Source organism: Nuphar pumila, chromosome 15, assembly GCF_984573655.1.
Source record: "Nuphar pumila chromosome 15, dmNupPumi1.hap1.1, whole genome shotgun sequence".
Classification (NCBI taxonomy): Eukaryota; Viridiplantae; Streptophyta; class Magnoliopsida; order Nymphaeales; family Nymphaeaceae; genus Nuphar; species Nuphar pumila.
This window is the reverse complement of record NC_143263.1, coordinates 34,274,459-34,300,901: the sequence shown is the minus strand read 5'-3', so window position 1 is coordinate 34,300,901 and position 26,443 is coordinate 34,274,459. Positions and strand designations below refer to the sequence as shown.

Sequence of the window (26,443 nt, the reverse complement as noted above, 5' to 3'; positions counted from 1 at the left end):
GAGAACACGTCTTGACCCAATTTCTTTGGACAATATATACTTGCAAACACCAATGGATGAATGGGTCATGCAAGGAGTTTTAGATAGAGATAAGGTAAAATCGTAAAAGTTTGTTTGATATTTTAACTTGATTAAAATTCTTTCAATTTAAATTTTTGTCTTTCTCTATTGCATGCTTAAGAATGTGTCATATTTTATTGAATGAAGGATTTCTTAAGGGACTTGGAGATAAAAGTTGAAAACATTGAAGAAGCTAATCTTATTGATGATGAAGGTGGTGATGGAGTTAAAGATGAAGATGCAAGGGAAAATGCAACCATTAGTACTCCAATTCAGCCATTAATTTTTACTTCCAACTCAAGAATTGATTCAAATGAAGTTCCAAATAATAGCACTTCATCTCTATTTGAGATTTAACTCTTGACTTGAGATATCATATTTTGCAAAAGTAGATGAATTGTGGATGTTTGAAATTTGATTTTTTGGGTATCAATTTGGTGATAGACTTTATCATTGTGTTATGATTATTAACTTTATACTTATGAACTTTATAATTGTGTTATATGTGTGAGAAATCAGATGTGGGAGTCACCTTACTATCGTAGCAAGAGATAGAGAGAGAGGTAAGAGGGAAGAGAGAAAAAAAAAATGTTGGGCGGCAATAGGATCTTCTCCCCTTTCCATTGATATTTATATGTTGTACAAGTGGTACAATACAGTACAGTATGTTGTACAAGTGGTACAATACAGTACAGTGGTACAATACAGTACAGTGGTACAATACAGTACATGAAATATATCCATTTACATATACATATTTAACAGCCTCCCTCAAGTTGAGGATGATCTTCAATCATGCTCAACTTGCCCTTAAGTAACCAAAATTGATGACTAACCAATCCTTTGGTGAAGATGTCTGCCACTTGGTCTTCTGATCTGACATACGAAGCCTCAATTTCTTCTGTTTCAATCTTTTGTCTAACAAAATGCTGATCAATCTTAATGTGCTTCGTGCGACAATGATGAATAGGGTTAAAAGAAATATTAATGGCACTTTGATTATCACATAAAAGCAGAGAGGAAGAGATGGGTTCATTCAACTCTTGAAGAAGATGCCGTACCCAAGTGACATCAGCTGTCCCTGCTGCCATTGCCCTGTACTCTGCCTCAGTGCTGGATTTAGCAATGGCCTTTTGTTTCTTACTACTCCAAGTGACAATATTTGGGCCAATGAAAACACAATATCCTGAAACCGACCTACGCTCATCAGGGTCCCCACCCCAATCTGCATCACAATATGTAAGTAAACGGTGTCCTGTAGTGAAGCTTTCATCTTTGTGATAGAGCAATCCATCTCCAATAGTCCCTTTCAGATATCTGAGAATACGCTTAATACATTCCATATGACAATCAGTGGGAGCATGCATAAACTGAGATGCTTGATTTACAGCATAAGCAATGTCAGGTCTTGTAAATGTAAGATATTGCAACATACCAACAATGCGGCGATATAAAGTGGAATCATGATATAATTGGCCTTCTTTTGCACTAAACTTATGATTTAAGACAGATGGGGTGCTGAGAGGTTTACAATTAATCATACCAGTGGTGTGAAGAATGTCAAGAGTATACTTGTGTTGACTTAGAGTGAGTCGATCATCTTGCCTATCGACTTCAACTCCCAAGAAGTATCGCAATGGGCCTAAGTCCTTCATCTTAAATTTGGCCATGAGTAAAGACTTGACCAAGGCAATATGTGCATCATCACTCCCAGTGATAATGATGTCATCAACATATATAAGAACCCAAGTAGTAACATGATCATTCTTATACATAAATAAAGAATGATCAAGTATACTCTTAGAAAAGCCATGCTGCTGAATTTCCATGGAGAAACTCTCAAACCAAGACCGAGATGCCTGTTTTAAACCATAAAGAGACCTTCTCAATTTACAAACCCATGTAGCCGCATCATGTTCACTATATCCAGGAGGTTGCTCCATATACACCTCTTCCTTCAAGTCCCCATGTAGGAACGCATTCTTGACATCCAACTGGCTAAGAGACCAACCATGCTGAAGTGCCAAAGTGAGGATCACACGAATGGTGCCAATTTTGACAACAGGGCTAAAAGTTTCCTCATAATCTTGCCCATATTGTTGTGTGAATCCGCGTGCAACAAGGCGAGCTTTATATCTTTCAATGCTACCATCTGGTTTACGCTTGATCTTGTAAACCCATTTGGAACCAACAACATTTCTATCAACAGGTCGAGGAACAATATCCCATGTATGACATTCATGAAGTGCTGCTATTTCTTCGTTCATAGCTTCAACCCAAGCTCGAGAATGGGCTGCCTGATGGAAAGTAGACGGCTCTTTCTCTTTGGCCACATTGGTTAGAAACAACTGAAAGTCAAGAGAAAAATTGTTGTAACTAACCCAACGATGGATAGGATGCCTTTCACGTGTGGATCGTCGAAGAGGGGGAGCCTCGTGAGATGGAGTTGGAGGGGCTCCTCGACGGGCATAAACCAAACCTGAAAACCGTGAAGGTGCATCCTGGATGATGGAGTTGTCTGCTTCAAACTGAATTGGTTCATCAACAACAGGATCTCTGATAGAGTCATATAGCAAAGTATCACAAAGCCATGGATCATAAGTAGTTTGCTCATATACCTGAGAAGTATCACAAGTGCTGAAATGGTCATCATCAAAAACAACATTTCTAGACACCTTAATCTTACCCAAAATAGGATCATAACATCTATATCCTTTATACCCATCGGCATATCCCAGAAATCTGCACTGAACTGCTCTGTCCTGAAACTTGTTACGTAAAGAATGATCCACATGGGCATAACAAATGCATCCGAAAGCATGCAAATCATCATAAGAAGGGTGAGAACCGTGAAGCAAATAATAAGGAGACTGATCTCCTAATAATTTCATAGGCAACCTGTTAATGATATGCACTGCAGTGTGAAAGGCCTCAGTCCAAAGAGAGAAAGAAATATCAATATTGTGCATCATACTTAACGCGGTTTCAACAATATGCCGATGCTTACGTTCTGCTACTCCATTCTGTTGTGGAGTGTAAGGACAAGAGGAGTTACGTGTGATGCCATGGTCCTTTAAATATTCACTAAAATCATGAGATATGTATTCTCCACCACCATCACACTGGAAATAAGTGATATTTGAATTGAAAAGGTTCTGAACAAGAGCATGGAATTGTTTGAAAAGTTTGAACACTTCAGATTTAGATTTCATAAAGTAAATCCAAGTGTAACGAGTGAAAGAGTCAAGAAATAACACATAATAACGAGAGCCAGATAGAGATGAAACAGGAGCTGGGCCCCAAACATCAGAGTGAATAATTTCAAATGGCTTGGAAGCTCTTTTATTGATACTTTGAAAGGGAAGTACATGACTCTTGCAGACATTACAACTAGGACACTTATGATCTAATTTGACTTTGGGAATAAAACCCTGAGAAGACAATTTGTCAAGGAACCCTTGACTACAATGACCTAACCGACGATGCCAAGAAACTGGCTTATTACATTGCATAACAGAAGAAGACTGACTCAAATAAGCAGGAAAAGATGGAGTCACGGTAGATGACGTCTTCAAAGTCCCGGGGGCTGCTTCGAAGACGTACATGTTTCCGCGTCGTTCACCCTTAGCGAGCATCTTCTTGGTTCGAAGGTCCTTAAGACAAACAGAAGACGGAGTAAATTCCATGAATGAATTTGTTTCATCAACCAATTTAGAAACAGATAAAATGTTTTTCTCAATGGCAGGAGTGAGTAAGACATTTTTCAATGGTAGTGTAGATTGTGACAAAGAGAGAGATGCATTTCCAGTATGAGAAATAGGGTGGTGGGAACCATCTCCCGTGACAATAGTGCCAGTGCCAATATAAGGAACCATGTTGGAAAGTTTACCTGCATCAGAAGTAACATGTGCGGCTGCTCCAGAATCAATATACCAAACTCCATCATCATTCTGACGCAAATTCATGTTGTTAAATGCAGTCATCAGAATTTGTTGCACATCATGTGGCAACCCTGCACTCTGTCACTGATCAGTACCCTGATGTGCTCGAAAATTTCCCTGCGGTTGCCCCTGAAACTGTCTAACATTCATCTGTCCAGCTCTTGGTCCTGGCCTCCCTGCCTTGTTGCGATTCTGTGGGTTGTGCCAACAATCTGCTTTCACATGGCCACGCTTGTTGCAATGGAAGCAAGTAGGGACACGGGTACCTCTAGTGGCAGGTGGAGCAGTAGGAGTAGGAAGGAGTCCTCCACGGCCCATATGAGCAGCAGGTGGACGAAATGAGGTAGACCCAGATGTAAACATGACAGGATGAGGATCATCAATAAGATGATCTTGAGTCAAACTAACTTCATACTGTAGGAGTTTGGCCTGTAAATCCTCAAAGCATGGAAGTGTAGAGGCAACCTGTAATGCAGTGCAAAACATACGATATTGGGGCCCAAGGCTTCCCAATACCTGCTGAACAACATCTCTGTCAGAAACAGGATATCCAATAGCGGCCAACTGATCAATGATAATTTTGATATCCCCTAGAAATTCAGTAATGGTCTTAGTTCCCTTTCGCATAGATTGGAACTGCCATTTCAGTTGAAGTGCACGTGATTCAGAAACCTGTGAATAAGAGTGATCAAGATGTCTCCATAGTTCTGCAGCAGTAAAATGGTCAGAGATAGTTTGTAATATACGATCAGATAACGTGGCAGTCAAATAGGCAACCACAGATTGGTCCTTCTGAAACCAAACATCATACGCAGGATTTGGAATAGCAATGCAACTCACCTTCCCATCATTACCAGTTACCTCTTGCGTAATAGTCATAGGTGGGGCGGGTGATCCCCCATCCAGATGCCCGGAAAGACCATGACTTCGGATAAACGGCAGAATTTGGCGTTTCCAAAGTAAGTAGTTATCATGAGTTAATTTGTGAGAAACAAGTTGAGAAAGAAATCCGGGGCTGATTTTAGAATCCATAAGGAAGAAGATCAAGGATGAATCAAACAGCACGACAGAAATTCGTAGGTTGTACGGACAGAACCGTACGGACAGAAATTTTTGAGTTTTGGAAATCACGATTTTTCAGTTAATCGTGCAGAATGTATGATTTATCAACTATATTGCAAGAAATAGATAAGAAATCACAAGAAGTTTGAGAAAAGAGGCACTTTTGAGAAATGAGGGTTCCCAAATTTGGGGAAAACAGAAATTAGGGTTGATAAAATTGGGGATAACAGAATATGTAAGAAGGAAAAGATGCACGATATGAGAAAATGAAGAAACGACGTCGAAATATAGTGATTCAACGGAGAAACAACAGAGAAAAGATGGAAAAAACACTTTCCTTGAGAACGCCCAAAAACGCACATCAAGGTCCTTAGGGGCCTTCCAGATGATCATGATTACCACGCCCTTGGCTCTGATACCATGTGAGAAATCAGATGTGGGAGTCACCTTACTATCGTAGCAAGAGATAGAGAGAGAGGTAAGAGGGAAGAGAGAAAAAAAAAATGTTGGGCGGCAATAGGATCTTCTCCCCTTTCCATTGATATTTATATGTTGTACAAGTGGTACAATACAGTACAGTGGTACAATACAGTACAATACAGTACAATGGTACAATACAGTATAGTGGTACAATACAGTACATGAAATATATCCATTTACATATACATATTTAACAATATGGCCATGGGCCTTATGCTTTATACTCTATATTTCTTACTTGTATAGTTGTACTAGATTGTGGTGAATGGTTTACAACTTACTCAACATCTTTAGCTTATCATGTGATGATTTCTAAATTTTCAATATATTAAGAGTCGGTACATAAAAAATTAAATTATTGTCACTCATTAAATTTGCATATTACATATGATACAGTACAAGTACAAATTGAAGTGAAAACTGAAAAGCAAAAGTTGATTGTTGAAATGCATTGCAGATTGCTCAAGTATGGTTATCTTTACTTTAGTTTTTACTCTTACTCTTGTAAGTTTTTAACTTAACTTTACTTTAGGGCTTGTTTTTATTGAAATATTGAATTATTGTTTTGCTTGGTTGTTCGTTTTCTTGCTATTAGATGAATAATTATAAGTTAGATATAGTTTTACTTGATGTTATTTTACTTATTAATCAATTAAACTAGTAATTAAGTCATTCTACAAACCTTTATATGTTTAAATGACAATTTATATATTGTTTTTCTTTTAAAATCAAAAGTTAACAAAACCCAGTCTGAGTCACCGAGTTGACCCGCCGAGTCACGAGTCAATAAAGAACGAGTCGAGTACTGAGTCACTGGGTTTTAAAACCTTGCTCTGACGTGGTCGTTGTCATGGCGCGATACTCAGCTTCAGTTGAGAAGAGAGAGACTTTTTGTTGCTTCTTGCATCGCCATGAGATTAGAGAGTCACCTACAAAAACACATAAACCAGTAGTTGGGCGTCTATCATTCATATCATCTCCTCAGTCAGAGTATGAGTACGCAATGACTTCTAATGAGGAAGAGGATGACAAAAACAGTCCATCCATGACTTATAGAGTTCTTAATATATCTAATAATTCTCATTACAGCACTCATATGTACTGTAGTGGGAGTATGCTGAAATTGACTGACTGAATGAATAGCATGAGAAATATCAAGACGAGTAATAGAAAGGTAAGACAAAGCTCCAATCATTTGTTTGTATGGGGTTGGATCTTGCAGAGGTTCTCCATCATCCTTCTTCATTTTTGCATTTATGACCTCTGGAATATCAACCCGTTTCTCATCTGAGAGTCCTGATGTCTCAATAATCTATGTTGCATACTTAGTCTGTGACAGAAAATAACCAAGAGGTGAGTAAGCCACTTCAGAACCAAGAAAACATCTTTGATATGATTTACTCCCTGCTTATCACCTCCTCTGATTATGATATCATCCACGTAGAGTAGCAGTATGACCATCCCTGCATTGGAAGACTTAACAAATAATGCAGTGTCAGTAAAACAAGATTTAAAATGAAGTTGAGTCATTAGATTACTAAATCTATTATACAAAGCTTTGGGAGCTTGTTTTAATCCAGACAAGGTTTTTCATAACCTAAGAGTTTTTCCATGTGCTAAATTCAAACATGGTGGAGGATCCATGTAGACCTCTTCATCTAAATTACCACTCAAAAAACATTTTTTACATCCATTTAAAAGATAGGTCATTTTTTAATTGATACTATAGATATAAGGGTTCTGACAATCGTCATTCGAGCAACCGGAGCAAAGGTCTCATCATAGTCAATTCCATATTCTTGACTATATCCCTTAGCTACTAATCGAGTTTTATATATTTCCAATGTCCCATCCCATTTAGTTTTAATTTTGTAAACCCATTTACACCTTATAGTTTTCCGTCCTTTGGGTAATGTTTGAATTTCCTAAGTTTTTATTTTTCTAAAGCTTCTAATTCATCATTCATCGTTTTAATTCATTCTTGATGGTTTTTGGCTTCATAATAGGATGATGGTTCAGGATATGAGTGTATAGCCATTAAACATGCTCGGTATCTTGGTTCAAAGGAATCATAAGATACAAATCTACTAGGGGCCTTGAAAATTCTTATTGATTTTCTAATACTAGCATAGTCTACCTCTTGATTTTGTGAGTAGCTTTCTAAGGCACATGATGGGTGATCTTCGATCTGCCGAGTGTATGTTTGTATGGTAGTATGAAGTGGGCCGATATTATCAAGACTATTGTCTACATTTTCACTTACATCATGAGTGTCTTCATTTTCACTCTCATGCTCATTACGAATGTTTTCACACCTATTATGTTCATTGATAAGATAAAAAAAAAACGAATAATCATAGTTCTCTTGGATTTTTTCTTTGCTAAAGCCATCTTCATTTTCCAGAAATATAACATTTTGCGAAACATATAACTTGTTTCTTTCCATGTCATAGCATCTATATCCCTTTTGATTTTCAGCATAGCCTAAAAAGACACAAGGGATTGCTTTTGAGGAATGTTTGTCATTTCTATGGGTAATAACAAGACTTTTACATCCAAAGACTCTCAACCTTTTATAATCAGGAGAGATTTTAAACAATTTTTCAATGGGAGATATATTTTTAATAGTTTTTAAAGGCATTCTATTTATCAAATAAATTGTCGTAAGAGCGGCTTCGGCCCAAAACATTTTTGGAACATTTCTTGATATAAGAAGTGTTTTAGTGGTTTCCACAATATGTCTATATTTTCTTTCAGCTAGACCATTTTGTTGAGGAGTGTATGGACAAGATTTTTGATGAATAATCTCATTTAGGTCAAGAAAAATTTTGAATTATTTTGATACAAATCCCTCCCCCCCGAAATTAGATCTAAAAATTTGAATGTTGGTTTTGAATTGAGTCTTTACGTAAAAATAAAAAAATTTAAAGCATTCAAATACTTCTGATTTTTGCTTAAAAAAATATCCAAGAATGTCTACTATATGTAACGAAGTGTCGGAAGTGATATCTCCAAGGGCAAACAAGGAAGCACGCACATATACAAATGGCCACTAATGGGCAATATTACACCAAACCACAAAAGTGGCAAAAACACACAAAAGAAGAGGAAAAATATATTTCACTGAAGAGAGGCTTCAAAGAAGCATACATACAATGGGGGAAAACCCTTTTATTTATAGGCACAAGAAGAGGACCCTTGGAAGGGCTCCTAAAGGACGTTGGAGCCTTTTCAGAGTCACAAATGTGACTGTTGGAGGCTCCAACGTCCCTTAAGAGGGGCTTTTCCAAGGTAAAAGGAAAAAGGAAAAAAAGAAAAAGAATGTACATGTAGCGTGAAATAGAAAAATAATTATTTTACCCATAGTGGGTATTACAAAGGGAATACATATATTTATATATGTAGATAGACACATAGACATATATACGTAAAGTATATATGTGTATGTGTCATAATCTATATATATATATAGCAGATTTTAACACCCCCCCCCCCTCAAACACACGGGAAGATCACCGAGAGTTTGCTAAGAAGAAAGTAAAAACGAGGCGATGACAATGCTTTGGTGAAGAAGTCCGCCAATTGGTATTCGGTAGGAACATATGAAAGTTGAATGGTGCCCTGTAGGAACTCATCACGAACATAATGGCAGTCTATCTCTATGTGCTTTGTTCGTTCATGGAAGGTGTGGTTGTTGGCAATGTAAATAGAACTCTTGTTGTCACAACACAGCTTCGAAGGAGTTGAAAATGAGACGCCCATATCTTTAAGCAAACTTCTTAACCATACAATCACAGTAGTGGTAGTGGTCATCGCACGATACTCCGCTCCGGTAGAAAAGAGAGATACTTTTTGTTGCTTCTTACACCTCCAAAAAATAAGTGACTCTCCAAGAAAGACACAATAACCTGTTGTGAAAATACGATCATCGGAGTTACCCCCCCAATCAGAGTTAGTATAAGCAAGTAAAGTAAGAGGTGAAGAGGGGGGTAAGAATAATCCTTTAGTTACGGTGCTTTTCAAATATCTGATAATCCTCATGACTGCGGCCATGTGAATGGTAGAAGGTGCAGTCTGAAATTGGCTTGCACTATGAACAGCATGAGAAATATCAGGCCTGGTGATAGATAAATATGTTAGTGACCCAATTAACTGATGATAAAAAGTGGGATCTGCTAAAGAAGTGCCATCACTGGCTCTCATCTTGGCGTTGATCACTTATGGAGTTTCTACCTTCTTGTCATCTGTTAGCCCAGACCGAGTAATGATATCGAAGGCAAGCTTCATTTGAGAGAGGACATACCCCTTAGGGGAGTACGCAACTTCAATTCCTAAAAAATACCTTAGAAAACCAAGGTCAGACATATCAAAATTTTCTTTTAAAACATTTTTAATAAATTCAATACCCTTTTTATCATTACCTGTGATGACCATGTCATCCACATGTAGTAACAAAATTGTTATGTATTTATCATATTTTTTAATAAACAAAGCAGTATCAGTATAACAAGAAGAAAAACCATTATCGAGAACTACTTTGCTAAAGAGATCATACCAAGCTTTTGGTGCTTGTTTAAGACCATATAGAGCTTTGTTTAACTTTAAGATATTTCTTTGTCCAATTTCAAGACCTGGCGGAGGATCCATAAGGACTTCTTCACATAATCAAGTTGATATATCGCCCATTGTTTAATAGAAGCTAACGCAATTAAGGTTCGCATACTAGTCATTCTAGCTATTGGGGCAAATGTTTCTTCATAATCAATACCATATTCTTGGCGTAGCCTTTTGCAACCAACCGATTTAGAGTTCCATCGCATTTGGTTTTTACTTTATAAATCCATCTACACCCAATTGGCTTTTTTCCAAAGGGTTGACGAATAATGCTCCAAGTTTGAGATTTGTTAAGAGCCTCTAATTCAATTTTCATAGCTTCAATCCAATAAGGATGATCCTTAGCTTCTTTAAATGAGGCAGGCTCATGATAGGAGTGTATCAACATAAGACAAGTCCTATAGTTAGGTGAAAAAGATTCATAAGACACAAATTTTTGTGATGGCCTAATATTACGAGAGGATCTCCTAAGTTTATTGTCTTCAACTGGTTCTTTTAAAGAGAAATCTTGGGAATATCTCTCAAGGGCAGATTGATGTTCATTTCCTAATCGTCAGTATATACACTAATATCATTAAGGTTCTCATTTCGAGAATCATCATCATGTTGTGGCATATCATTATGATGTAAAATGCCATCACAAGAATTATTGCAAATAATTGCATCTTGGGACTTAGTTCTAGGAGTTAAGTCAAATAAGAAGGAATAATCAATGTCTTCTTTAGATGTATGAATATCAAAACCATTATGATTTTCAAGAAAGTTTACATTTCTTGACATATAGAGTTTATTGTTTCGTATATTATAGCACCTATAGCCTTTTTTATTTTCACCATAGCCAATGAACACACATTCAAGAGCTTTTCCTTAAACAAGCACAAAGCTTTTACATCCAAAGATCCTTACTCTATTAAAATCTGGAGTAATTTTGAATAATTTTTCAAATGGTGATACATTTTTTAAAGAAGAGGAGAGCATACGATTTATAAGATATGTTGCGGTAAGAAGAGCTTCGGCCCAAAAAATTTTAGGAACATTTTTAGAAATAAAAAGTGTTCTTGTGGTTTCAATTAAATGTTTGTTTTCTTTCCGCAAGACCATTTTGTTGTAGAGTCTTAGGACAAGATCGTTAATGTAAGATTCCATTTGATTTGAGATAATTTTGAAATTCTTTAGACATGTACTTACCTCCTGAATCGGATCTAAGTATGGCTATAGTGTTTTGAAATTGATTTTGAATGAGAACATGAAATTCTTTAAAATTAGTGAAGACATCGGATTTGTTTTTAATAATATATACCCATGAATATCTAGTAAAGTCATCAATAAAAACAACATAGTAAGAGTATCCTCCTTTGGACATAACGGGTGCCGAACCCCATACATCGGAATGCACAAGTTCAAAAGGTCTTTTTGACACAAAATTACTATGCGAATACGGAAGCGAATGAATTTTTCCAAGAATATAATCATTGCATGTAAATGTATTTGTTGAAAAAGGTGCAGGATCCGACCCGATCCATGTCACTGTCCATGTATGTAAGCCATGTATTTAGTTATCGGTCTGGATATACCAGACCCGACCCATATTGTAATGTAACATTAAATACATGTTTAGGTCACGATTTCTTTTACAGAAATTGTGACAAGCCACAGTCAATATCTTTTCTTCTCTCCCTCTCTCTTTCTCTTCTCTTTCTCAATACAGGAACAAAAGAGAAAAACTTACATGGTATCAGAGCTGAGATCTAGCTAAGGGTTGAAGTGGATTCCGAAGGTGCGGCAAATCAAGGTTTGAGGTCTATTCCTTCCTTCATTTCCTTCAGTTTTTTTTTCACGATTCCTTCATTCTCTTCAGTTTTTTTTCTTCACGATTTCAATCTCCATCTTCCACGATTTCAATCTCCACCTTCTTTTTCTACCACGATTCCTTTACCGTTTTCCATTTTTTTCCCAAATCTTCCTTTAGTGGATTCACATCTCACGTGAATCCCTAATCTGCCCATTTTTCAAATCTTCTCTTAGTGGATTCACATCTCACGTGAATTTCTAATCTGTTCACGCAGGATTCACGTCACGTGAATCCCTATTTTGTTCACGCAGGATTCACGTGAACGTTGTTCATCCAAGGTCGTGATTTTCACGTGAATCTACTTCACGTGCATATTCTTTCTTATTCAGATCTTTTTTCCTGCATAACCCCAGTTGTCATATAATCTGGGATTCAAAAAAAAAAATTCTTTTACTGTCCAGCCTGCTGTGCGACAGTTCATTTCTTTGCTCTCTTTTGACTTTTCTCGTATCATTTGAGTTATGAGTGGTGAAAACACAGTTTTTCTTCTGACAGTTCTGACAGCTCCTGGTCGTTTATCTTTGAGTTACTCAGCGGAAAAAGAAAAAGAAAAAAAAAAGGAAGAAGGCGATCAACAAACCTCTCTGACTGCAGACTGAGCACTCTGTGAATACCGAAAAAAAAAGGAGGTTTCCTTTCTTATTACAACTCCTTTTTCATGGATCTTCATTCCCCTTCATCCAATCTTTCCTCAAGTTTTCTCACTCAACTCGTTTCTGAAAAGTTAACTACCTCAAACTTCTTGATTTGGAAGAGACAAATCATTCCTTTTATAAGGAGTCAAGGTCTCTTAGGTCACCTTGATGGAACCACTCCCGTCCCACTCGAATTTGTTACGAGAGAAGAAAAAGACGACAAAAGAGTAAGTTCAATTGTGTATGTCAAGAATGTTGAGTACCTCAACTGGGAAAGGAAAGACCAATCAGTGGTTGCATACATAACTTTCACCTTGTCTCAAGAGGTCCTTGTTGTTATTCCCGACAATTGTACTGCTCTACAACTTTGGGAAAAATTGGTTCAAACATATTCACAAGTTTTGCAGGCGAGAATGGTTTTTCTTAAGAGGGAATTCCAGATGTTGAGAAAAGATTCCATGACCATCATGGAATATCTGAACAAGATAAAGACTATCACAGACCAACTTGCAGTTATAGGATGCGCGGTGAGTGACAGCGATATGGTACAACAGACTCTGAGTGGATTGGGATCTGACTACAACATGATCGTCACTTCCCTATTGTGTCTTCTTGCCCTTCCTACCTTTGATGAGTTGCGAGCAAAATTAATTCAGTATGAGATGACTCTGAAAGGGTTCTCTGAAGAATCTCACGTTCACACAAATTCTCAGGAAGTTTTTGCCACAAGGGTAACTTATGGTAGAAGACGCAGACGAGGAGGACAAGGGCGAAGTGGACACGGAGGGCGTGGTTTGCTTCCTACTCCAAATATGTTAGCTCATGCGCACGAGTCAAGATCCATTCCTACCTGCTTTCTTTGTAACAAAAAGGGACATATCAAGGCGAATTGTTGGCATAATTCAGAGAATAAAGGAAAGGGTCCACAGACAAAAAACAAAAGGAAGTTCTCAAGCAGTGGAGAGATTAAAGATTTGCTGATATCTGCCTTGTCAGAGTTGAAATTGAAGCAGAGCGATGAAGGCACCTGGTTTGTCGACTCAGGGGCAGCGACTCATGTAACAGGTGATGCAGGTAAGATTTTTAATCCCATTCCTTATTTTGGGAAAAGTAAGATTGTCACTGGAGATGAATCCCACCACCCTGTTTCTCATGTTGGAAAAACTGTCATTCCCATGTCAAATTTCACTCTTACTCTTTCTGACGTTCTTCATGCTCCTGACATTAAGAAAAATATTGTCTCTGTTTCCAAACTTATTGATGATAATAATGCTTCAGTTGAATTCACTCCCTTCTCTGTGCAGGTCAAGGACCTTCGCACGAGGGAAACATTCGCTGAAGGAAAGAGACGAGGCAATATGTATGTCTTTGAAGAAGCTCCTTGTCATGAAGTCCGCCCTGTCCACCTGAGTTCAGAGTCTTCATTAGAGTCGTGTTCATCCTCTTCTGCTAATGTTTTTAGTATTTCTGAATGTAATAAGTCATTCTTATGGCATAGTCGATTAGGGCATTGTGGGGGTCATTTCATTGAGAAACTTGTATCTAATAATCTCATTCCAAAAGAAAGTCTAAATAGGGATGAGAACAGTCACAAATGTTCCAGTTGTCTTTCCTGCAAGAGTCATGTATTGCCTTTTCATTCCATTAATAAGAAAACTTCAAAACCTTTTGAGATAATCTGTTCTGATGTATGGGGACCCGCCCCAGTTGCCTCTGGATCTGGGAGCAAATACTATCTAATCTTTGTTGATAGTTATACTCGATACACTTGGATATATTTCATAAAAAATAAGTCGGAAGTCTTCTCTTTGTTTCAAAATTTTCTTTCCCTTGTCAAAAATCAATTTTCTGAGTCCATTCAATTTTTCCAATGTGATGGAGGTGGGGAATTCTCATCCCGTGATTTTATCTCTTTTCTTCAAAATAACGGAATAGGAAGAAGGGTGTCTTGTCCTCACACCCCTCAACAAAATGGAATTGCTGAACGAAAACACAGGCATATAGTTGAAAGTGCCATGAGTATGCTTCATGACAGCAATCTTCCCATCAACTTATGGACAGAAGCTTTCCATTCTGCCGTGCATGTGATAAACAGACTGCCTATGGTTATTCTAGAAAATAAGTCTCCTTATCACTGTCTTTTTGGAACTTATCCTAGTTATTATGATTTGCGTGTTTTTGGATGTGTTTGCTATGTGCATATCGATCAGTCCCTGAGAAACAAGTTTCAAGACAAAACCCAAAAGTGCAGATTTGTGAGATATGCAGATGACTACAAAGGATATAGGTGTTATGATCCCACCAACAAACGTATCAAAACCTCAAGAAATGTTGTCTTTGATGAACAAAATTTTGATCACAGAGCTGACACAACAAATATGCCACCTGAAATTTACTATCCTTGGCTAAGCTCAGAACTTTTTGCTGGCTCCAATGAAACATGTTCTTCAGATTGCGTGCAACAAGAAGAAGAGGTCTTTGAGGTCACTGGGACGTCGGGGTCACAGAATGTCGAGGAGGTACCGGGCAAATACAAAGGCATTGTCTATTCCAGACAGAAACCGACAACATCAAGCCTTTTAGATCATGCCTCAGTCGCCAATCCTACTCCCTCTAATACCCTCGCAGTCAGAAAATCAAATCGCATACGGCATCCTATTGACAGGTGGGTTAGTTATAACAACTTCTCCTTGGATTTTCAACTGTTTTTAACTGCCATCAATAAGGATGAAGAGCCCATCATGTATTATCAGGCAGCAGCTTCTATGAAATGGGTAGAAGCCATGAATGATGAAATGCAAGCCTTGCATGAATGTGGAACATGGGAAGTTGTTCCCAGACCACCTGACAAAAATGTTGTCGGATGCAAATGGGTCTACAAAATCAAGTACAAGCCAGATGGAACCATTGAACGATATAAAGCAAGGCTTGTAGCAAAAGGATTCACTTAAGAAGCAGGGCAAGACTATGATGAGACCTTTAGTCCGGTTGTAAGAATGGGAACGATTCGAATTATCATTTCCCTGGCTGTTGAACATGGATGGAAGTTGAGTCAGCTTGATGTAAAAAATGCATTCTTACATGGGGATTTGAAGGAGAAGGTATACATGGAACAACCCCCTGGATATCAAGAACAAAATTGTAAAACCCATGTATGCAGGTTAAAAAGAGCCATCTACGGCCTGAAGCAAGCATCTCGCTCTTGGTTTGATAGCTTCTCATCAGAGATTCAGAAACATGGATTTTCACGTTCCATGCTGGACCACTCATTATTTATTTTTAAAAGCCAGTTTGTGACTACTCTATTATTAATTTATGTCGATGATATTATCATCACAGGAAACTCTGTGGACCACATCCAAAAAATAAAAGACTTATTAGGTCAAAGGTTCGAAATGAAAGACCTTGGAGTTCTACGCTATTTCCTTGGTGTAGAAGTTGACAACCAGGCTCATGGATTGACACTCACTCAACACAAGTACACCGTAGATGTTCTCAGCAAGGCAGACATGAAAGACTGCAAACCTCTAGGAACTCCGAGTGTACTTTATCAAAAACTTAGCGTTCATGATGGAGATCTGTGTGATGACCCCACCAGGTATCGCAGCATAATAGGAATGTTACAATACCTCACATTCACTAGACCTGATATTGTCTATTCAGTCAATTCAAGTGTCTCAATTTATGCATGCGCCACGTACTGGACATATGGAAGCGGTCAAAAGGATCATTAGATATCTGAAAGGGACTATTGAGGATGGATTGATATATTTACCACAGTCCCATGGCCAAAACAAGCACGAAATTACTGTATATTGTGATGCAGACTGGGCAGAAGATCCCGACGAAAGAAGATCCACATCAGGATATTGTGTCTTCATTGAAAGAAATTTAGTCTCTTGGAGCAGCAGAAAACAAAAAGCTATAGCTAGATCCAGCACTGAGGCTGAATATAGATCCATGGCTGCTGCCACTGCCGAAGTCACATGGATCAGGCATCTTCTAACTGAAGTAGGAGAAAAGATCTCCCACACTACCTTGCTCTGTGACAATCAAAGTGCTATCAATATGTCATTCAATCCAGTACATCACAGTCGTGCCAAACACATTGAGATCGACCAACACTTTGTGAGGCAGAAGGTTGAAGAAAAAGAGATTGAACCTGAGTTTGTCAGTACTGAAAGACAGGTTGCAGACATATTTACCAAAGGGTTAACCAAGGATCGCTTTTGGATGCTTAAAAGCAAGTTGTTCATGGTCCAAAACCATAATAAACTTGAGGGAGGGTGAAAAAGGTGCAGGATCCGACCCGATCCATGTCACCGTCCATATATGTAAGCCATGTATTTAGTTATCGGTCTGGATATACCAGACCCGACCCATATTGTAATGTAACATTAAATACATGTTTAGGTCACGATTTCTTTTACAGAAATCGTGACAAGCCGCAGTCGATATCTTTTCTTCTCTCCCTCTCTCTTTCTCTTCTCTTTCTCAATACAGGAACAAAAGAGAAAAACTTACATTTGTATTACAAAATTTTTCCAAGAAAGGAAAGAGATACAACTTGGAGATACTAGGATGTCCAAGCCTCTTGTGCCAAGTCTCAATATCTTTAGATTGAACATGATTACAAAAAGATTTGGATGGCAAAGACAAAAAATCCATATAATAAAGATCCCATCTTCTATGGCCTTGCCCAATCCGCTTCCCGGACCGAAGATCCTGCACATAGCAATGGGTAGGGTGAAAAAGAGACATTACATTCAAAATCGGTAATTTGAGAAACGAAAAAAAGATTTAAGTTTTGGAATAATTCGTATTTTGGAAACAAAAAATTCTTTGTTTTGATCATAAGTTTTCTCAAGATTTCCAATGCCTTCAACATCTAAAGATGTTTCGTCGGCGTTGGAAACATATGATTTGAATTTATTGAGACTTGGTTTTGACAAAAGTGATGCATTCAGAGTCATATGAAAGGAGGCACATGAGTCAAGAATCCAAGGGGTCATACCTGGAAAAGACGAGATGGCGGCACCGAAAGTGGAAGGTGTAGAGGACGATGAAGAGGAGTTCATCTTTATGAATTGTTGTAGAGTTTCGGTAAGATGAGTGATGAACTCTTTTATGTCTCCATCCTTCTTTGAATCTTCATTGATATTTGGAGGAATTTTCCCAACGGAAGCCACTTTCTTGAACTTGGGGCAATCCGGACGAATATAGCCTGGTTCATTACAATTATGACAAATATTTTTTCTTCCTCCACCACCATTGTATTTTGAGAAATGAAGTGGTTTATATGGTCTTACATTGTTGCCGGGTCTAGACACGGCATGAACTTCAACATCTTTTTTCAAGGCCAAACGAGTCTCTTCTTGACATAAATCGGCCAAAATGTCACTCAAAGGAGTAGAAACCATATGAAGGAGGGATCCTCTTAGTTGCTCAAATTCGGAACGAAGCCCATAAATAAATTGAAAAAATCTTTTTTTTTTCATTTGCTCTTGTTTCATGGCAATAGTACTACCTTCCCATTGAGGTACGAGAAGAACAAGTTCATCTCATAAAGAAGATAGGGCACTATAATAGTCCCTAATACTCATATCACCTTGCTTGGTTTCTCTAACTTTTTCTTGTAGGAAGAAATGTCTAGCAAGGTCTCTTTGAGTGTACATGCCTTTCATAAAGAACCAAACTTCATTGACCTTCTTGAACTTTGCTAGATTTACACAAATTTTTAATTCAACATTATTCACGAACCATGCTAAAATTTTAGCATGCTTACTTTCCCAATCTTCCATTTTGAAGAAAAGTCAAGAATGACTTTCTCTTTTTCTTCTCCATTCAATGTTTTTTCCTCGTTGCCTTCAAACTTGGTTAATTTCAATTGTGGCTCCGGAACGGTTCCACACATAACCCCAAAGTTTTTTACCTTTGAGGTTATTTTCTATAGCGGCCGCCCACATACGATAATTGGTCCCATCTAATTTAAATGAGAGGTCGATTTTGGCATCCTTGTTGGCCATTTAGAGAAAAAGAGTTTGAAAGTAAGATAAAGGAGAGATATTACTTGACAAGAGAGGACCCGATGAAGCTTTCACAACCAATGCTCTGATACCATGTAATGAAGTGCTGGAAGTGATATCTCCAAGGGAAAACAAGGAAGCATGCACATACACAAGTGGCCACTAATGGGCAATATTACACCAAACCACAAACGTGGCAAAAACATACAAAAGAAGAGGAAAAATATATTTCACTCAAGAGAGACTTCAAAAAAGCACACATACAATGGGAGAAAACCCCTTTATTTATAGGCACAAATGTGACCATTGGAGGCTCCAACGTCCCTTAAAGGGGGGCTTTTCCAAGGTAAAAGGAAAAAGAAAAAAGGAAAAAAAGAAAAAGAATGTACACATGGCGTGAAATAGAAAAATGACTATTTTACCCCTAGTGGGTATTACAAAGAGAATACATATATTTATATATGTAGATAGATACATAGACATATATACGTAAAGTATATACGTGTATGTGTCATAATCTATATATATAAATATATATAGCATATTTTAACACTATAGTCATCTACAAACACAACATAGTATGATACCCCACCTTTGGATATAACAGGAGTCGGCCCCCACATCTCCGAATGTATTAACTCAAAAGGATTTTTTGGTATAAAATGTCTTTGTTCAAAGGGCAAAAGCTTTCATTTTGCCAAGAATGCAATCTTTACAAACCAAATTCTTTTCTTTATAACTAGTAATAAATAGAAACAAATGTAATTTGGTCACACTAGGATGTCCTAGTCTTTTGTGTTAATTTTCTATATATTTCTTTTCTACAAAATTACAAAAAGATTGTTTTGATAACTCAAGACGGTCCATTACATAGAGATCTTCTCTTCTATGGCCTTGCCCAATCGGCTTTCCGGACTGGAGATCCCGTATTAAACAATCATTAGAAGAAAATAAAACTTTGCAACCATAATCCATAATTTGTGAAACTGATAAAAGGTTTAATTTAGTTTTGGCACAACTCTAATACATGGTATCTGAAAGTTTGGTTGTTTTTGAAAAGTTCCAAAACTTTTGATTTTTAAAGATGTTCCATCTGTGGTTGAAACATAAGAATTATTTGGGTTAGAATAGCATTCGGATCATATTGACTCATTTGGAGTCATATGAAACGAGGCACCGGAATCTAAGATCCAAAAAGACTTACCAGGGTCACCACTTATGGATACGACTGCCGCCGAGAAGGAAGAAGCTTGACCTTTGAACATTGGTTGTAGCGCCTCCATTAATTGAGCTAAAGACAGTGAGCCAATGCATTTGGAGTCGTCTACATCATTTTTTTTCACCGAATCAACTATCTTATCATCACGGTGATTCTTTCTTTCTTTTGAGACAAAAAGGCTTGATATGTCCCGATTCATAGCAATGATAGCATATGATTTTGCCACCTTTTTGTACTCATGATCTCCTCTTTTATCGCTTCTTTCATAGTTGGGATTTCTTCCATTCTCATTCTTCACAAAGTGAGGAGGCTTGTAACTCCTAGTGTGATTACCGGGCTTGGACATAGCAAGAACGGTTTCTTCATCTTTTGAAGCAGATGGATTCTTTAATCTATTCTCTTCCATAGTCAATTCTTGAAGAGTTTCGACTATGGATGGCACACCTCCTCTATGAAGGAGAGCCGATTTTGTTCTCTCAAATTCGGGCCTAAGCCCATTCACAAATTGGTAGAAATGCTCTGATTTAATTTGGTTTTCACGTAGTTCTACATCTTGAGGACAATATCATTTTGGCTCAAGAAGAGCCAATTCATCCCATAGGAGAGAGAGCATTGTAATATTCTCTAATATTCATCTGTCCTTGAGTCATGGTTCTTACTTTATTTTGGACATTGCATATGTGGGCAATATCTTTAAGACTATACATGTCCTTACGATATTTTCAAGCATCGCTAGCAAAATCAAATTTTGTTAAGCTAGAACATTTATGAATATCTACACTATTGATGAGCTATCCAATTATTTTAGAATGGCCCATCCTCCATTCTTTCCATTTTTTCTCATAATCGGAAACGATTTTACCCATTTCCTCACCTTGAAGAGCAACCTACTTCTCAATTTTCATAAGAATAAGCTTGGTCTCCTTTTCGGTACCATCCATCAAACCCCATAACCCCTTTTCCTATATCTTGTGTTTTACTATAGATGTCCACATCACATAGTTTGTATCGTTTAGGCATACGGGAATGGAGATTATAACTTCTCTCTCATTCTCCATTTCTTTACAATGCGAAGAGAAAGGGTAGAGATGGTGAGTGGAAGGGAGAAAGATAGAGATACAAGACTTTTTTGAGAAATGGCACGCTTTTCGATGCAACAATCCTTGATTCGTTGTATCCGCTAAGCCCACGATCCTCCTCTTGATATCATCATGATCTTTCTTTTAAAAAAATGCCTTTGGATCACCAAAGCTCTGATACCATGAAATGAAGTGGATTGAATCTGATACACATGCAAGAACACACTTTCAATCAAGTAGAATACTTGATTGAATCAACGAAACCACCCACACAAGGGTCTTAACAAATTATTATTGCATAAAAGGCACTCAAAAGAGTTGTAAAATATACATGGCCCATTGGGGCTATTTATAATACAATGAAGGAACAAGGGGTTGAACATGTGACTGTTGGGGCAGCTCCAACAGTCATGTGAGCTGCCCCTTTTGCATAAAAAAAAGAAAAGTAAAAAAACAACAAAAAATACAAAAGACAAAAAAATAGAAGTACAAAAGACAAAAAATAAAATGTCAGCCCATTAGGGGCGGACGCCTATTTGGTGAAAAGACCGAAATACTCCTAATGGGTATTTTGGTTTACATAGCTATATATATATATATATATTAACTATATCTTAACAAGTATTTGATTGTTTTAAAAAATTTCATTGCTATATAAAGAATCAATTTAAAACCAATATTTAAATCTTTAGAACTGATTCCAGGGGAGAATTTGTATCAAAAGATTTCGAAAATTATCTTGGTCTACATGGGATTGTTCATAAAAAATCGTGTCCATACACTATTCAACAAAATGGACTAGCCGAGAGGAAGCATAGACACATTATTGAAACCACTAGAACACTTCTTGTGTCTAAGAATGTTCTAAAAGTTTTTTGGGCCGAAGCCGCCCTTACGGCAGTCTATTTGATAAATAGAATGCCTTCAAAAAACATTGAAAATATCTCTTCTATTGAAAAATTATTTAAAACATCTTTCGATTATAAAAGGTTAAGAATTTTTTGATGTAAATATTTTATTCTTACCAATAAGAATGACAAACTTTCTCCAAAAGCAATCCCTTGTGTTTTCTTAGGATATGTTGAAAACCAAAAGGGATATAGATGTTATGATATTAAAAGAAACAAATTATATGTTTCTCGAAATGTCACTTTTCTTGAAAATGAATTTTGTTTTAGCAAAGAAAAGGACCAAGAGAGTTGTGATTATTCGTTTCGTTTTTACCATGTCAATGAACATAAAAGGGGTGAAAGCATTCATGATGTGCATGAGAGTGAAAATGAAGACACTCATGATGCAAATGAGAATGTGAATGAAGGTCTTAATAATATAGACCTATCTCACAATAACATACAAACCTATGCTCGACGTACCGAGGATCATCCACCATGTGCTTTAGAAAGATAGTCCCAAAATCAAGAAGTAGATTCTTATAGTCTTAGAAAATCCATAAGAATTTCAAAAGCTCCTAGTAGATATCCTATGATTCCTTTGAACCAAGGTATAGATCATGCTTAATGGTCATACACTCATATTCAGAACCAACATCTTACCATGAGGCTAAACATCATCAAGAATGGATTAAGGCTATGAATGATGAATTAAAAGCCTTGAAAAAAGCAAAAACTTAAGAAATCCAAACATTACCTAAAGGAAGGAAAACTATAGGATGTAGATGAGTCTAAAAGATAAAAACCAAATATGATGGAACATTAGAACGATACAAAGCTAGGTTACTAGCTAAGAGATATATACAAAAATATATAATAGACTACGATGAGACGTTTGCTTCAGTTGCTCGAATGACCATTGTTAAAAACTTAAAACTCTCATTGTTATAGCATCGATTAAAAAATAGCCTATATTTCAAATGGACGTAAAGAATGCTTTTTTGAATGATATAGCATATAAAAAAACTCTTCGGTTACGAAAAGCCTTGTACGGCTTAAAACAAGCTCCTAAAGCTTGGTATGATAGGTTCAGAAATGTGATGACACAACTTCATTTTAAATCTTGTTTTACTGACACTGTGTTATTTGTTAAGTCTTCCAATGCAAGGATGGTGATATTACTGCTTTACGTACATGATATGATAATTACAGGAGGTGACAAGCAGAAAGTTAATTATATTAAAGATGTGTTTAAAGTCAACTTTGATATGACAGATCTTGGCTTTTTACGATATTTTCTTGAAATAGAAGTAGCCTACTCACCTCGTGGTTATTTTTTGTAACAGACTAAGTATACAACAGAGATCATTGAACAATCAAGACTCTCAGATGAAAAATGGATTGACACTCCCGAAGTCATAAATGCAAAAATGAAAAAAGATGATGGAGAACCTCTACAAGATCCAACTCCATACAGACAAATGATTAGAGCTTTGTTTTATCTTTCTATTACTCGTCCTGATATTTCTCATGCTATTCACTTTGTTAGTCAATTTCAGCATGCTCTCATTACAGTACATATGAGGGTTGTAATGAGAATTATTAGATATATTAAAATTTTCATCAATCATGGATTATTTTTGTCATCCTCTTCCTCCCTAGAAGTCATTGCATATTCTGACTCTGACTGGGGAGGGGATGTGAACGATCAACGCTCAACCATTGGTTTATGTGTTTTTGTAGGTGATTCTCTAATTTTATAGCGATGCAAGAAGCAGCAAAAGGTGTCTCCCTCTTCCACTGAAGCTGAGTATTGTGCCATGGCAACGACGACATTTGAATTAGCATGGTTGCGGCAACTACTGGAAGATTTGGGAATTCACATCGCTAAACCCTCCAGATTATATTGTGACAACAAGAGCGTTGTATACATTGCAAGCAATCATATATTCCATGAGAGGACAAAACATATTAAAATGGATTGCCACTATGTTCATAAAGAATTCCTGAGGAACACCATCACATTGCCTCATGTTCCATCGAAGTATCAACTAGAAGACTTCTTCACCAAAGCGCTCCCGTCACCTAGATTTCATTTCCTACTTGGCAAACTCTATGTTGTTCCACCGTGAGTTTGAGGGGGGGGGGGGTGTTAAGATTTGTATATATATATATATATATATATTGTGTAAACTGAAATACCCATCAAGGGTATTTCGGTCCTTTCTTGTAATAGGCATCAGCCCATTAGGAGCTGACATTTTTTATTCTTTTACTTTTTTACTTTTTATTTTTGTATTTTTATCATTCTTTCTAGAATGATGTGACAGCTCCATATAGCTGTTGGAGCTACCCCAGCACAACAGTCATATTGAACTGCCCCCTTTAGCTCTCACTTGTATTATAAAAAGGCCTTTGTGGCCCTTGTATTATACACACTTTTGAGTGTGCTTCTATGGAATAACAAAGATTATTTGACCCTTGTGTGGGTGGTTCCACTATTCAATCAAGTATTCTACTTGATTGAAGTGTGTTCTTGCATGTTTATCGGATTGGATTCATTTCATTACAATATTCACACCTTTAGCTGTTGATGCTTTTTATTTCTGATGTGTCCCTGTTTTTCAGTGACATCTAGACCCTGCTTTCACTTTTTTTTAATCAAAGTTTACCTTAAAAAAAATTGCCTTCTTTATATCAGTAGTTTTATGTAAACCAAATACTTCCATAGATGTGTATTTTTCAGGAAATTTCCAGTGCAACACAACTCCAACAGCCTTCCATGGGAAAGGTCAAGTCACAAAATTCGTCCCACCACATTTCTTCCCCATGCCCTGACCTCTTTACCTCATCAAAAGAAAATGGAAATGATAAATTTTGAGCTTGACCACCCAACCAAGATCAGATGAAGATAAACAACCACATAACAGAAGCCAACTGAAGTTGGATGATTGATTGAAAATATTACTGTTATTTAACGTGGCACTGAGAATGATATATTACTATAGATACAAGGCTAAGAATGTAAAACAGAACTCCAATGATACAATCAACAAAAGAAGCTTAACCCTCAAAAGACTTCACCTGAACAAGTGAGCGTTATGGTTGAGACTGACTTTTTCCTGCAGCTCAAATTTGACCCACTTCTCAGGGTTAAGTGCTGAAAATTTAAAAAGAAAAGAAAGAATGCACATAAGTTACTGTAGATAAGGTCACAAGGTGAGACTACAAACTCTAAGAGATTTCTAGAAAGAACTTTTCAAGTCTAAAGAACATGATATGTAAAACCTCAAATGATGACCTTTATGATTCAATTAATTCTGAGTTTACTAGGCATGCTTTTAACATCTGTTGTTTTTGCTTTCTTCATTAATTTATCATTTCACAAATTTATCAACATGTTACCAACGAAGCAATGAAACTGAAAAATGCATTTAAAAATAATACATACATAAATACATTAGAAGGTGAGGGGTAAGAACGAGTCATCAGAAATAGAAAAATGACAAAATTAAGGTACAAAAATGTCCTATTCTAGGAATATTAATACACAGCCAAAGTGGATTTGTAGGAGCAAGCTGTGCAATGAGGATCTTGGACAGCGTACAAGTGCAATGTTTTAGGATAGGTCCAATGAAAATCCTATGCTGGGAATACTAGTCCATGATACCTCAGGCCTTGTCCCCTTTGTACAAGCAAGTCAGACCCAAAGGGGGCATTTGAATCACTACACAAAGGCCACCCGGATGCACCATCTGGCATTTGACCAGAATTCAAGAGTCAGACCCTGGGGGTTCGTCTCTTGCATCCCCAGGCATTAAATAGAAAATGCACCCATGGGTCTGCATTAGTCCTGCAGTGTCCCCACGTTTCAAACACAGCGATCAGTCCCTGCATGGAATCTGCCCCACAAATCAAATGCAATCAAATGTCGTGGATAGGTCCACAAGGACTAGGCCATCTTGAAAAGGATATAGATCCAAAGCTATGTCACATGGGTGCGGGTGCGGGTGCGGGTGCGGGTGCGGGTGCGGGTGCGGGTGCGGGTGCGGGTGCGGGTGCGACACGGGTGCGGCGCAATTTTAAAAATTTTGGACACGGGGACTCGGCTATATATATATATATATATATATATATATATATATATTTAAAAATATATATATATATATATATCCAGTGTGTGCATATGTCTATATAAATTTTGGACTCGGCTCGTGACTCTTCCAAGTTGTCTCAGATCCTCAACTAACTGAGTTAAAATAGTAGTATAACTGGGTTAGAACCAAACTAGGCTGAGTTTATCATTGACTCAGCCGAGTCTTAGCTACCATGGGAATAAAACATCATCAAGGTATTAATTAAAAGCATTAACTAAAAGCATGTTCTGGTAAATGCATTAAATATCTTTTGCTAAAATTCATAACATTAATTAAAAGCATTAAAAGCTTTTAATTTTTCAAAGCTAGATTTGAAAAAGAGAGAGAGAGAGAGAGATCTCGGTGGATGAGAAAGTGTTGCTACTCGTGGATGAGAATTTATTAGCTTTTATAAGAGAGAGAACTTGGTGGATGAAAAGTGTTGGTAC

The 26,443-nt window shown here is 37.2% G+C and overlaps 1 protein-coding gene across 1 annotated transcript in view; it reads right to left on the bottom strand.

Moving 5' to 3' along the window:
- Positions 1 to 26,443, bottom strand: part of LOC149815086 (FAD/NAD(P)-binding oxidoreductase) — a 98,196-nt gene that overhangs the window by 40,128 nt on the left and 31,625 nt on the right. The window contains exon 3 of the mRNA XM_089988937.1: positions 24,943 to 25,018. Within this exon, the coding sequence (XP_089845063.1) occupies positions 24,943 to 25,018 (76 nt within the window). The remainder of the gene's footprint in view (positions 1 to 24,942; positions 25,019 to 26,443) is intronic.